The sequence below is a fragment of the Fukomys damarensis genome, unplaced genomic scaffold (assembly GCF_012274545.1).
Source record: "Fukomys damarensis isolate Sample0158 unplaced genomic scaffold, DMR_v1.0_HiC HiC_scaffold_14, whole genome shotgun sequence".
In the NCBI taxonomy this organism is placed as follows: domain Eukaryota; kingdom Metazoa; phylum Chordata; class Mammalia; order Rodentia; family Bathyergidae; genus Fukomys; species Fukomys damarensis.
The window spans coordinates 15,923,476-15,937,212 of NW_022900926.1; the positions used below are offsets into that span (position 1 = coordinate 15,923,476).

General features: G+C 42.1%; 1 protein-coding gene across 1 annotated transcript; it reads right to left on the reverse strand.

Annotated features, from left to right (window-relative positions):
* Positions 1-2,693: 2,693 nt before the first annotated feature.
* On the reverse strand, positions 2,694-4,447 carry Stx11 (syntaxin 11). Its single transcript, XM_033763185.1, has one exon. It carries the CDS (start codon positions 4,350-4,352, stop codon positions 3,489-3,491), a length of 864 nt encoding a protein of 287 aa, XP_033619076.1. The 5' UTR covers positions 4,353-4,447; the 3' UTR covers positions 2,694-3,488.
* Between the last annotated feature and the right edge of the window lie 9,290 nt (positions 4,448-13,737).

Sequence of the window (13,737 nt, forward strand, 5' to 3'; positions counted from 1 at the left end):
ATGTAGGATGTTGCTAGTTTTAAAGCAGCCTCTGTAACTTCATTCAGAAAGCCAGTTCAGAAAACCTTTTCCATACCAGTAAACATAGAGCCTTTGCAACAAAAGCTTGTCCATTCCTTGTAATGTGTGCTGGCAATAAAGACACTCGACATTTATGTGATGATGAAGTTATGTACTAGACCCTATTTCTTTTCTATTTGTAATAGCTCTCCTGTAAAAAAAAATCACCGTTTCCTCATTTTATTAAGATGCACACAATCTTCAGTAGATTCCTTTAAAAATATTAACTATGTATGGTACAGTTTAAAAAATATTTTCACATGGGCCAGGGATTTAGCTCAGTGGTTCTGCTGCCTGCCTCACAAGTGCAAGGACACAAGTTTGATCCCCAGTACCAATATATATATATATTTTTTCCACATGACACTTAACTATAAAGTACAGGTGCTGTTTTTAAAAATAAATATGAATGCACTGGTAAGAAAAGTATACTCTTTTTCCAAGTTATTATCTTCAAAGGCCATAAAATTACTTCTAAGATTTCACAATTCAAATTTTTTAATGATCAGTCTTTCAAACACCCTAACATAGTATCTTGGACACCAACATCTTCAGTGAGCACCTGTCCTATTTCTGACCTTTTTGGAGTTGTCGCCACCTATAACCTGACTTCACTAGGGCTCTCAGGATGGGCATCCTGCAGGTTGTAAGCGGTCACCATATGTGTTAAAGCTGCTTTAAAGGCGTTCCACCTTCTGCTGTTAAGGCTCCCTTGTTCTTTGTCATTGATCCTCTCATTTCACACAATAAATGGCCTTAGTGTATGATATCTGCAGAATTGCCACAAGGTCCTTCTTCTTGCCCAAAGGCACCTTTCAGAGTTTGCCAGTGAGTGCCTCAGGGTCAAGGAAAGCCAACCCTCAGCATCTCTCAGTGAACGTGGAAAAGGCTGGCATTTTATCGACTGCCTGGCATGGCAGTCAGAGACAGATGGGCTTGGGCACAGGGCAGGATGTGGGCCAGGAGATGTCGTCGCCACGGGTCTAGGACACAGGCTCCATAACTGCCCGGGGTTCCATCTAGCACTTCCCGACTCACATCCTGGGGAGAAGCAGGAGAGAGCGCTTGCTAAAATCAAGCAGAACACAACGGCTTCTTTCTGCTACCTGTCTGTGGTGGAAGCCGCTTCTTCAAAATATGTTTGAATATGCGGAGAAATTGAAACACCACTGTGAAAAGTTTTATTACTATAAGAGGAAAAGGCCCTGATCACAGAGAAGATAGAATCTTGCTGTTTTTTTTAATCCATTTTATTAAAAGCTATTAACTGAAGAATAAATTATTTCCCTCCAAACTGTAACACCTATTAACTTGCAAGAGTCTCAGGCAAAGAAATGTTCTGTAGCAGCAACTGCGAGCACACTTTGTAGTACCAGGTACCATTTTCTATGCTTCTGTATTTAGAGTCATTCACTCCTGACAGTAATGCCTTAAGGTAGGTCCTGTTGTCCCTGTAGGACAGATGAGGAAACTGAGGCTTAAGTAATGTGCTCAACTCAAACAACTAGTAGGTGTCAGAGCACCCTTAAGCACTATGCCAGCTCAGGTGGATACCAGGCAGCAGGAAGAAAAGTTTTGCTTTTCTGAAGGCAACAGTCCACTCATGCTCTTAGCAAAGCGCAGCCTTTGATTCTCCAAGGTAAAATGAGGAATTAAAAGACAGAATCTGCCTCTCACTGACTTCTATGATGGTTTGCAGCATCGAGTTTATGAACTATTCCTTCTTGCAGGAAGGAGCTGGCAGTGTCCACTTGCAACGTCTCTTATCTACAATGAAAACTGTGGCAGTGGAGGTGCACTTTATCTCCCCTCCCTTAGGGAAAAGGAATTACGTCAAAAGGGAAATATGCCCTTTGCATCAGCTGAGGGAGAAATCAGGAGAAATCTGATGAGTATGGTAGGACACACTTTCCATAATTCTCATGTTGAACCATGAAATTAAAATTAAGTACAGGGCTAGGTTGTCCTGGTCATGCATGAGTAGTTCTGGCAGTGAACCTCAAAGAGGTCATAGGCCCTCTTTCTCATCTTCCTAAAATTCCACCCTCTGGAGGTCCAGAGAAATATGACTAAAACTTGCTCATGCATTAAGTTTAGGGTAGAAAGAGCTAAGAGTTGGCTCACAAGGAAGATGGGACGCATGACAATTGCAGCTTAGACCATCACAAAATTTGCAGATCAAATCAGAGCTCTAAAATGGGATGATTTTGCTAAGCTTTTGGAGCTGGGAGGAGAAATCGAGACACCCTTATATGAATTTCTTGAGTTTATCATTTTTCCCCCTTTGCTCAGAATTCTACCCAGATACTGTAGCCTCAAAGTACCTAGGTAGAAAAAGTTTTAACAATTGTTGAAAAACTAAACTGAGCATGATTGAAATGGGCAAGATACAAATGTATAAAAGGGATTATTTATAATGTGATATTTAAGCTTACTTGAAAAATAGAGCTACTTCATTTAAAATGACTCCATCTTATTGTGTGAAAGGAATGGTCTACAGTTAAAAAAAACTATTTTTGAGAACATAATTTTATTATCTCCAGTTCTGTATATATTTTCAGATTCTGATACCTGTCTTTGCTAACACAACCAAGGCAAGATTGTTAAAAATAAAGTTTTGACCTAAACTGAAATAAGAATATTCAGGCTGGAGCAAGATAAAGGCAAAATAAGCAAAACAAGCAAAACAACACCAAAACCCAGAAGTGTTTTTCTTGATATTTATATAGCACATTTACAAAGGTAAAGCCAAGCCAATTGGCCGTTATGTACACACGTTAGTGAATATTAATATTTATAGTTACATATATATGTGCACACACAATGAAGTAAACAGACAAATTTTAAATAACGTGAAAAATACGTAAAATGTGACTGGTATCTCAACCTGAATGCTTCCTCAATATGAAGTGCTAAAAATACTTAGAAAAATAATTCCTGAGTATATCCTAGTAGAAGATATTGTCAGAGATAAGAAAATATTGTGTTCAACTTGATTTCAATAAGTAGAGGTGCTAAAAATACTTAGAAAAATAATTCCTGAGTATATCCTAGTAGAAGATATTGTCAGAGATAAGAAAATATTGTGTTAAACGTGATTTCAATAAGTAGAGGTGAGAAAAAAAACAAACAGGTTTATCTCTAGGCCGGAATCACATTGCATAATCCGGTGACGAATCAGGAAAATGTCCAATATCCCCACGGTCAATTTCATTCAAAATCGGACAGAACCAAGGAAGTTTTCAGATGTCCCTGTAGACAAGAGTCCGTGCCCCGGCAGATGCAGCAGCGCGCCCTCCCGGGGGTCTCCATTAGGGGGCGAGAGGCAGGCGGGACCCCACAGACCACGTCGGCGCCTCAGGCGACTTTGCTGCCGTCTCCCCCGAGTTCAGGGGCGGGTGCGGAGGGCTCGGCCCCTGGGGCAGCTGCTAGTGGAGGCACGGGCAGCAGAAGCAGCAGACGGTCCGGCACGGGTTCTTCTTCTTGTACTGCACGGCCTTGCGCACCTGCGCCTTGGCCTCGCCGGTGTAGTCCAGCGTCTGCTGCACGTTGACCTCGATGACGTTCAGCGGGTCGGCCTGCTGCTCCACTAGCACGGCCATCTGCAGGAAGAGCTCGTGCACGTCGCGGATGCGGCTCTCTAGGCGCAGCAGCTCGCGGTGCCGGCTCTCGATCTCGCTGAGCGCCGCGCGCGCGCCCTTCACGTCGGCCAGCAGGTTCTCGGAGAACACGTCCCACTTGCCCTGCTCGAACATGTCCTCGATCTGCTCGCCCGAGACGTCCTTGCCCATGATCTCCAGCTGGCGCTGGATGCGGATCTTGCAGTTGTCGCGCTGCTTCATCTCGGCCTGGTTGTACTCGTGCATGGCCTGCTGGAAGGTGCGCGTGAGCGCGCTGTACTGCGCGTGCGAGATGCGCGCCACCGCCGAGCGCGCGCCTTGCTGGGCCTCGGCAGCCTCGCTCAGCTCCTTCATGGCGCGCAGCTTGCGGTGGATGCCCTCGCCGCGCGCCTTGATGGCCTTGGCGATGGAGTTGGTGTCGCGCTTGATGCTGCTGAGGCGCCGCATGGACGTGAGGAAGCGGGCGTTCTGCTTGCCCAGCCGCCGCACGTCGGCCATCAGCAGCTGGTTGTCCTCCTGGATATCCCGGATGTCCCGGTACAGGGCCTGCAGGAGGTGGTCCGTCTCGAACACGATGTCCTCTTGGGGCACGTCCAAGTCATCGTCCCCGTCTGGGAACTGCTGGTCATGGCTCTTGGACAACTCCAGGAGTTCTGCAAGCCGGTCCTTCATTTTGCCTGCAGGTGGAAAAAGAAAGGTTAAAGCCAGCCGTTCCCCTTCTAGGAGTCTTCCCGAAGAGTTAAGGACGTCCTGTTACAGCGATGCATACACACCCATGTTCACAGCAGCACAGTTCCTAAGAGCTGAATCCTGGAAGTGGCCCACATGTCCACCAACAGCTGAGTGTTAAAGAAAACGTGCCATTTACACACGATGGAGTACTGCTGTGGCATAAAGGATAATCATGTGAATTTGAATCATCTGTAGGAAAATGGCTGCACTTTGAGACCATAACGTTAAGCGAAATGAGTCACGCATAAGCTTAAGTATTGCATGGTTTCTCTTATAGGAGAACCCCAAAGTATAAATAAATTAAAGAGCAAAATAAAAACTAGGACGTAGGAAGATAGATCTTTTGCAAATGGGAAGGGGACGGAAGAGATGGAGGAGGGAAGGGGATAAAAAAGAATAAAGTCGTGTATTGTACATGCATCGAGTCCATGGAGGAGTGTGCTCACTCTGCACTACAAACATGTACTAATAAAAGATAAAAACAACAAAAAAGAAAGATGAAATTGCTCCAGTGAAAGTCACTTTTATCTGCATTCAAGGAAGTCGAAGCTTAAAATCAGGAAGTATTCTACTCAGTGTTCCTAGCTCTTTACTCCCGGGTGTAGCTGATGCCTAGGAGCTAAGCATTCTATGACATTTTTCTTACAAGTAAAGAAATAATACGATTGAAAGCCATGATCCCGGCTGTATTTTGTGACCTATGGGCTTCTACAGTTCAGTAACACAGCTGGGGCACAGGACTCAACCAGCTATTCAAAGTTTTATATTACTTCAGGAAACAGTATCTTTTTCTGGGTTTACTTTTCCAATCATCATAAATCAAAACAGATGCAAGCACACACACACACACACACACACACACACACACACACAGGAAAAAGAAGAAAAGATTTGCAAATCTAGGGACCTTTGAATAAAGACAATTTTCAAGGCTTTGGAATCAACTCTAAAGTGCCCTGTGCATCCCGTGCATTTAACGCTTCAGATAATTATCATGGAAAGCATAGCTTTTTTAAAAGATAATGTGAAAGTAAAACCATGAGTGAAGTAAAACAACAAAATACAGACAAATCTAATAAGGAAGCACAGTATAAAAATTGGAAGTTGAAGCCAGAGGCAATGGCAGATCCCTATAAGTCCCAGCTACTCAGGAGGCGGAGGCAGGATGATCACTTGAGGTTATGGTTTCAAACCCAGCCTGGGCAACAGGGAAAATGGCTAAAAGAAAAAAGGAAGTTGAAATTGTTTATTCCTTTCCCTAATGGTAAGAATTGTTAACTTTTTAAAAAATAAGCAAACATGGGAAATTTTAATCACAGCTTTGTTGCAGTGATATAACACATTCTCATTTATCAACCATAGGGCCCATTTTTAAAAGCTTTTTGAATTAAATTGACAGCTCATGCAAAATTTGTTTTTATAAGTGTATTTCTGGTAATTTTCCTGCTTACTGAAGCAAAATAATGTTCTCTACATTCATATTTTCCTTTGATAAAAATAATTCTCATTTTTAATAGCATGTATATATGCCAATATAGAGAATATTTTACCTGTATATGTGAGATTTTATGGCCAAAAAAGTCTCCTTTTATGGTATTATTCTTAAGAAGGGGGAGCAGTAGCACTCAGTGGCTACACAATTTACCAGGGATCTTTTTTTGGGGGGGTACTGGGGATCAAACTCGGGTCCTTGTGCTTGCGAGGCAGGCGACGGAACCACTGAGCTAAATCCCTACATACCAGGGATCTTGATCTAGAATTAAAAGCTTCTTTTAAGTTGAAGTAATTAATTTTATACTGCACCACTAATGCAATGCTGACAAACTGGATTTAGTGATAAATGGAAAATAGTGCAATATTAGCCATGACCTCTCATCTCTCCACCATTGTCATTATTTACATAAATTAAGCAGATGTTTTACTTCATCATAGTGATTTTTTAATATAAAAAGTTATCTTGCTAAGGTGCCATTTCTGCTATTTGTAACTAAAATCAATACCAGACTTTCTGGATGACAGGGAAGGCGACTTTTCTAGTAGTATGATTGAGTGTGAGGAAAAAAAAAAAATCCAGCCTGAACCAAAACTGTACCTCCCTCTGCCTGAATGTCTTGATATTCAAATATTTCCTCACTTTGAACAAATGTAAAAGCCATAGTTTGGGGAGAGAAGTTATGATATATGACAGATAATGAATTAAGCTAGTTTATATTTTCAATTATTTTAAACTTCTTTTTAAATGATACCTAAACATTTTACATATTAACAGGTACCTGGTATGTAAATAATGTATAATGCATAAGTGAAATTAAATAGATTCATTTCTTTAAACATTTCTCATTTTCTTCATGGTGAAAACTTTCAAGGTCCTTTATTCTAGCTTTTTGACATGGGCATTATATATTTTTTAAAGTAAAAAAAAAAAAAAGGACCACCACTCACCCACAGACAATAAAAAGAAGAGATGACAGAACACAGTAGTACAGATAGGTACATTTCAAGGGCTTACTGTATGTGGTTCCATCTAGGCACCTTTCGTGTGATATTCTCTTCAGTCTTTGTACAGACTTTGTGAAGCAGGTAGTGTCACTCTCAGAGTGGGCATAGCATAAGCAGAAGAATTTATCCCAAGTTGCATAAGAGGAAAGTCAGTCTCCGGAATACACCCACCTGACCCCTGTCTGGGTTCACATCTAGATGTCTCCCAGAGCCTCAGGTGCTCACTGCAGGGAGTGGTGAAAAGTGATCGGATAGAGAGGCTAGAGCTGACTCGGTGTTAGGAGGTGGGGTCTGGCTGGAAGAGTCGGTCCCTGTGAGCGTGGCCTGGAAGGGTCTGCTTTATCTTCCTCCGCTGTTCCTCCCTTTGCCCTCTGCTCCCTGGGCAAAAGTGAGCCCTATTCCTGTACCACGCTCCTCTGCCATGCCGCCTTCCTGTGGAGCCACCCGAGTGTGCACTGCAGCCTCTACAAACTGAGCCCAAATAAAACTCTCCTCCTTTGGGTATTTTGTCCCAGCGCTTAGGAAATGAGACAGCCACTAAACTTAAAATTATCGTTAGCAAATGTATAAAGGTATATTCGTAAAGAGTGGAACAAAATACAAATTAAATTGTGGGTTTTCTCTTTTCTCACCTGGTTAGTAGGAATTTTTTAAAATAATCTTTTATAAATGGGTAAGGATTCTGAGAACTCTTTAAAAAATGCTGGTAGGAGGGTAGGTTGATAGGACCCCATGGAGAATAGTTTAGAACTGCATATCAAAAGCTTTACAAGTTGCATTTGTTTTGATCCATGAGTATTTATTGTAAGGTTTTCTACAGACATGTGAGGCTCATACTTATAGACATCTCCATCACCACACTGTTTTTACAAAACTTCAGAATAATTTAAATACACAATAATAAAGTTCTGGCTGCCACATAAACCAGCGTTTAGAAGGCTATCTAGTGACGTGAAAATCATACATACGCTCCTAGGTAGAAAAAGTAGGCAAAAAGAAGAAGAGACTTAACGCTTTATTCTTGCAGGGGAACAGATACCAGTGGGCTCACGTGGAGATGAACTGCATCCAAACTTGCTTAGGTTAGTGGCCAATGTATTCTACCACGCAACAGGCGGACGGAAGCAAATGGGTAAATTCTGATGACAAGACAAGAACAGAGGGTAGATGCCTTTCTTTAAATCTTGGCCAAGCCTTAGGAGACACTACCTTGCTAGGAAGATAATGGGTAATAAAAGGACAGTGCCACCCAACAGGACACCAGGTATCTGCTTGTAGGTGTCCGGTGATCCCATGCAGGTCATGTACTGTGTGTTACTCTCTAAAGCCATGAAAACCCTCTTTGAAGAAATCATCTAATCCACAAGACAAACAAAACAAAAGCTTAGGTTAAACACAACAGAAAATGGTTTTGAAAAATTTTTATGCCCTATGATGAATGCAATCATTATGTATATAAAAATGTACCAATAAAAATTAAAAAGAAAAAAGAAAAACCTTTATGGAGAACCAGTCCTTCTTAGGACCTAACAGCTCTACTATGATAGCTCCTCAATGAAGTAAAGGTCTAAGCTCGTGTGAAGGCCCAGGTCCACAGTCAGGTAAGGAGAAAGAGAGGAAGAAGAGCACGAGGGCTGTGAAGAGCCTATGGCCTTCCAGCCTGCTCTTCTCGGCCCAGCCTAGTCCCAAGTGGGTCAGTCCCACTCACACTGAAGGTTTCCAGGTTACCAGAGAGCAGGGAAAACTTCAATGGAAAGTCAAACAAGAGGCAGCCATAGCCAGGATGGCTCTCAAAAGTTTAGAAATACATACCTTGTTAAAGTTATATTAAACTATAGAGGATGGTACAAAAAGACCATCAAAAGAACTTTCACATGCAGTAGCTTGATTCTGTAATGTGAGATCCCCAAAAAGAACCATGGTAAATGACAAAGATCAAACTATTCAATTGACCTTCATAGCTCACTGTGATAAAGGATAATGTAAAAAACCTTAACGAATTATTGTTATAAAGTTGCTAGAATAAGATGTGCTTTGATTCACGTGGAGATAAGGAATTCAGAGGAAAATCTTTAACCAACAACCATAAATCTTCTTCTGCTCTCTAATTTTCCTTTTAGGCATGCACATAATCTGTACTAAAAACCAAAAAAGGGAGAAAGGAGAATTGCTTAAGCCCTCTTTCACTGAAAAATAAAATTCAATGCAAGAGAAAAAAAGAAACATGATAACTAGGTGGCTTTAAGTCTTTTGGAGGCAAAAGCCTCACCTGGAAAGCTTCAAACATTGGAGATGTCTGGGTCACTGCAGCTTCCGATCCAGAAGGTCTAAGATGATGATCACTTAATCCTAATGCACGCTCACAACTGTGGCTCGCTCCACAGGTCCCTATTATGCCAGCTTTTCCTTCATAAAAATCCTGCAGTTCTGGAGAACTTCAGTGGTCGTCAGTTTGGAGGCAGTTTTAACAAGCCAAGAATCGACTGAGGAGGAAACAGCTGCTCGCCTCCCTTCCCATTCATTGCAAAGCTGGTTGCTTTCCTGAGGACTGCCTTCCAGTCCTTTGGGATGGACAGAAGCCAGAGAAGAAGTCCAGGCCAAATGAGAACTCTCACAAACAATCTAGGGAAGCCCAAAAGGCAAAGTCATCAAGTTAGAGATCATTTACTCCAACCTCTTCCTTTTTGGTGAACAATTCTAATTACTAGAAGCACCGATCAGAGAATATTTTAAAAAGAGAAGCTCAAGCTTCAAATTCTTCAATTGCATGAATAAATTCTCTGACAGCATTCATGGTGAACAGTTAGTTAAGATCCTGGTCATTGGGATCTCAGTGCTGATGGTGAGAACCTGCTGAATGCAGTACATAAGAGCTTGAGATTTTCTGCCATATCTGGAATGAAAGATGCCTGCTTAATATGTGAGATACCCTGGCTTTGATCCCCAGTAGCACACAACACACACACACACACACACGGAAAAAAAATTAGAAAAGCTACAAAGGACCACTACAAAAGTTATTGTTCCCAATTCACCCCAGCGAACTTTTTATAATCACAATGTACAGTCTTATCTCCATAAAGGAGCGACTTCGTGCCTACTTACTATAGAGAGACAAGAAAAAAATGTCCATACATCATTACAGGCTGAGTTGTATCCCTCCATCCTGCTCCTGCCAGCAGTCCACCCTCAGGAGCCTTCACCCCAGTAACTCAGGATGTTATGGTGTCTGGAGCTAAGTCTGTTTTTTTGTTTTTAGTTTTGTTTTTTGGTACCACAGATCAAACTAAGGTCCTTGCGCATGGAGCTAAGTCTGAAAGGTGGTAATTCCGTCACAACGACGTCTTCAGGGGCAGCCCTAATCCAATACAGCAGTGAAATAAGAGGGGTCCAGCAGGAGGGCATTTGAACAGAGGCATGAGCTTGTGCAGAGGAAGGGTGACCAAGACAGGGAACCAAAAATCTGCAAGCCAAGGAGCCTCGGAAGGAACGAAGCCAGCTGCACTTGATTTTTCAGCCTCCAGAACTGTTCTGTGCGGAAGCCATCAACTAAGGTACTTTGTCAGGGCAGCCTTAGCCAATGAATATGTATATCCATTAAGCACATTTTGCCTAATACCAAGACACAAAAGCTTTCCCAGAAACATACTAAGGTATTTCTGTAAGTAGTGGGAAACTTCAGGCATGGGGACACATGGTATAAAGCAGAGCAAAGCATAAATTGAATCATGTGGGGTTTATTAAGACAGATTTGAAGATTATAGGAGGGAAATAAACCCAAAGCTATGTAAGGACCTTCTTTTCTGCATTTACGATAAAAGATGTTTTAGACTTCATCCTGTCATTCTTGTCTTGAGAAGAAGGAAGCTACACATTGAGACAGACAGACGCAAGCTTTGCACAGAATATTCAGCTATTTACCAAGCAAAAATGATCTTGGGTGGGCCCAAGATACACTGTATGCTCTAAATGTGGACTTTCTTACAGTACTCAGGTTCTGATTTCCAGATCTTTTTTTTATATCTCTTAGAGCCTAATTTTATACTAATTATTAAACTATTTGTAACAAAAAAAGCTGATTAGAGGCACAGAAACATCTGCATGATCTAACATCATCAATGCATGAAGTTCTTCCACATAAGTGCTGAACAATCACTGACGTTTCCCCCTTTGTGTGTCCAATGTACTCCCTGATCTTTGCTGGAAATCCTCTCCTAAAATACACGGCCACACTTCCCTGATTCCTCAGCAAGGACAATGACACAATTTACTGATGACTCTGATGTCATTATTAACACCTTTGAGCTTTGTTTGCTTTCGGGTGTTTCTCTTCCTCTGGGGCTCAAATGTCAGGCCTTACTTATCAATCATCACCAATCACCTCCCACGGTCTCCTGGCTTTTCTTATGGGCTGGGGCAGACTGACACACTAACTGAGCATTTAATGATGACCAGCACAGTGTGGACCAGCACCCCTCAAGAATCAGGCTTCCTGTGTAAAGCGAGGACAGAAGAGCCAATGTCAGTGATACATTGCATGTCCACTGAGAACCAGTCATTGGACTGGACAAGGGACACAGTCCACCAACCATTTTCCCAATCTTATGAGGAGGGTAGAGCTGTGAAGTAAAATCAGTGAGAGCAGAAAAAGACTACCAGATTATTGTGCACAGTGCCCTAATCCTAAAATGATGCAAGAAACACTGTGTATTTAAGAAACCTACAAGGAATGAGGGGAAGATTTTTAGTGAAAATAGCCTAAATGTTTCAAAATCTTAAGTGATGGGGGAAATTTTTATGGACTACACATTTCCATTTAGAGTAATAAAACTTGGATATGCGTAAAGTATTTTATGAGCATGGTATATAGTGGGATTTCAATATGTCATAGCTATTAATTTCACTGTTTTATTCCTACGTAGTTTCCAAATTATTAAGGCCCAAGATTTTAGCTTATCTCCATTTGCAAGGAGTAGCCATTCACACCCTCCTTTCTTAAGCTAACTTCCAAAATGTCCCATCCTTCCCCATCCTCCACACTTTTGCACACTCTGTGAAAAGCTGCAGCACCTCTGACCATAAGGTGCCTATTATTTTTCAACTCCTCAAGTTTGGCTGGAGACTGGAGCTCGCTTTGGCCAATGAGACATTACAAGGCTGATGCAGGAGTCTGAACAGCACTTGTGTAAAAGGACTCGTTACCGAGCACCAAGACACAGCTCTGCAGAAGCCCCAGCTCTCCCACCAGACAACTCAGTGACAGCTCAGCCAGTACACAGAACTGTGAGAAATAATGTCATTGCTTTTTCAGCTGCTAAGACTTGTGGCAGTTTCTTACACAGTAAAAGCTAACCCATGCTGCAGTTGTTACATAAAAGTCCATGCTGCCAAAACAAACTCTAAAACATCCAGCACCAGCTTTGAGTCCAGCTTTGAGCTGGTGAAATGCAATGAGGCAGCTGTCAGCATAAACGGGGAAGATGGCACACTGTGTGTTAGAGAAGGCTGAGGAGTGAGGTAACCGTGGGAGCAGTCAGAGAAAATGCCACCTGTATCGCAGAGGAACGAAACAATGGGCAATGTGGTGCCTGTGGCAGCGTGCAGAACTGAAAATGCACATACTCACCTGAAAAATTTTGGATCAGGCCACAGAGATCTCCAGACTGAACACTAAAAATGTTAACTGAGTGCTTTTAGGTAAATACAAAGTTCTGCAACAGACAGAAGAGCTAAAAATTGAACTGTCTAGCTCAGAAAGTGTTATTTAGGGAAAAGAGAATGGAGCTCAAATTCAAGAGAATGGAAAACAAACCTTTTCCACTTTCCAGATTTTCAGCAGGAAGATTCTCAAAATACAAAAAGGTGTCAGAGTGAAACATTTGTACCATTCAATGCAGTGCCTGGTAGACTTTCTCAGCTAAATGAAAGGGCGTAAAAGAGGAGCCTGATCCTCTGCCCAAAGTAAAACAGAGATATGACTGGAAAGAAATTAGAGATGTGGGAAGTCTTGGCATGGCCTCAAATCAGATTCATAAGAAATACATGAAGTTTTTAAGAGTTTTACTAACATGTGCAAAAGCTTGGCCCAAAAGAAACACAAGCCTTTCAAAGGGACAGAGGCCTCTGAGCCCCCTGCTTCCTATGGGAAGGAACAAGAACAGCAGGAGAGGAAGAGTGTATAGTCAACAGCTGCTGAGATCTTAAACCAGCGAGCCATTCCCAAGGGCCAGAGCTGGGTGCCAATCAAGGAGGGAATCTCAGCCTATGAGGAGGTGACCCAGCACTAGGTACCTGCACAGAACTGCTGTGGACCAGTGATGGCTTCTGCATCCTGGCCATGCATTGTCTGCTTGTTCTTAAAATGGAGCGTTCACTTTGCCTAACCTTTCCCTCTCTCATCACTATATTCTGGGTGTGCATGGGGGGGAAAACAGCCTGTCTTTCTACTTCATGATCTCTGAATAGAGGGGCCCCATACCTGAAGAGCTCTACCTGAGGAGCTTCACCTGTATCTGGTGCAGATCAGAAGTAACTCTCTAGACTTAGAAGCTAATGCTGTGCTCCCATGAGATTATGGGAATCCTAAAATGGGAATGAGCATGTTTTCCTTCTGGGAGAAGGTAGACTATATGTGACAAATATTATACAGACATAAATTCTTAGCAGTACAGTAGCCCCACTTACCTGTGGGGATACATTTCAAGATGTTCTACACTTATGGGTAGTACCTGACCCTCTACATACTATGTTTATTCCCATGTATACATGTCTATGATAAAGTTTAATTTAAATATTAGACAGTGAAAAAAACCATAACAAAAACAAT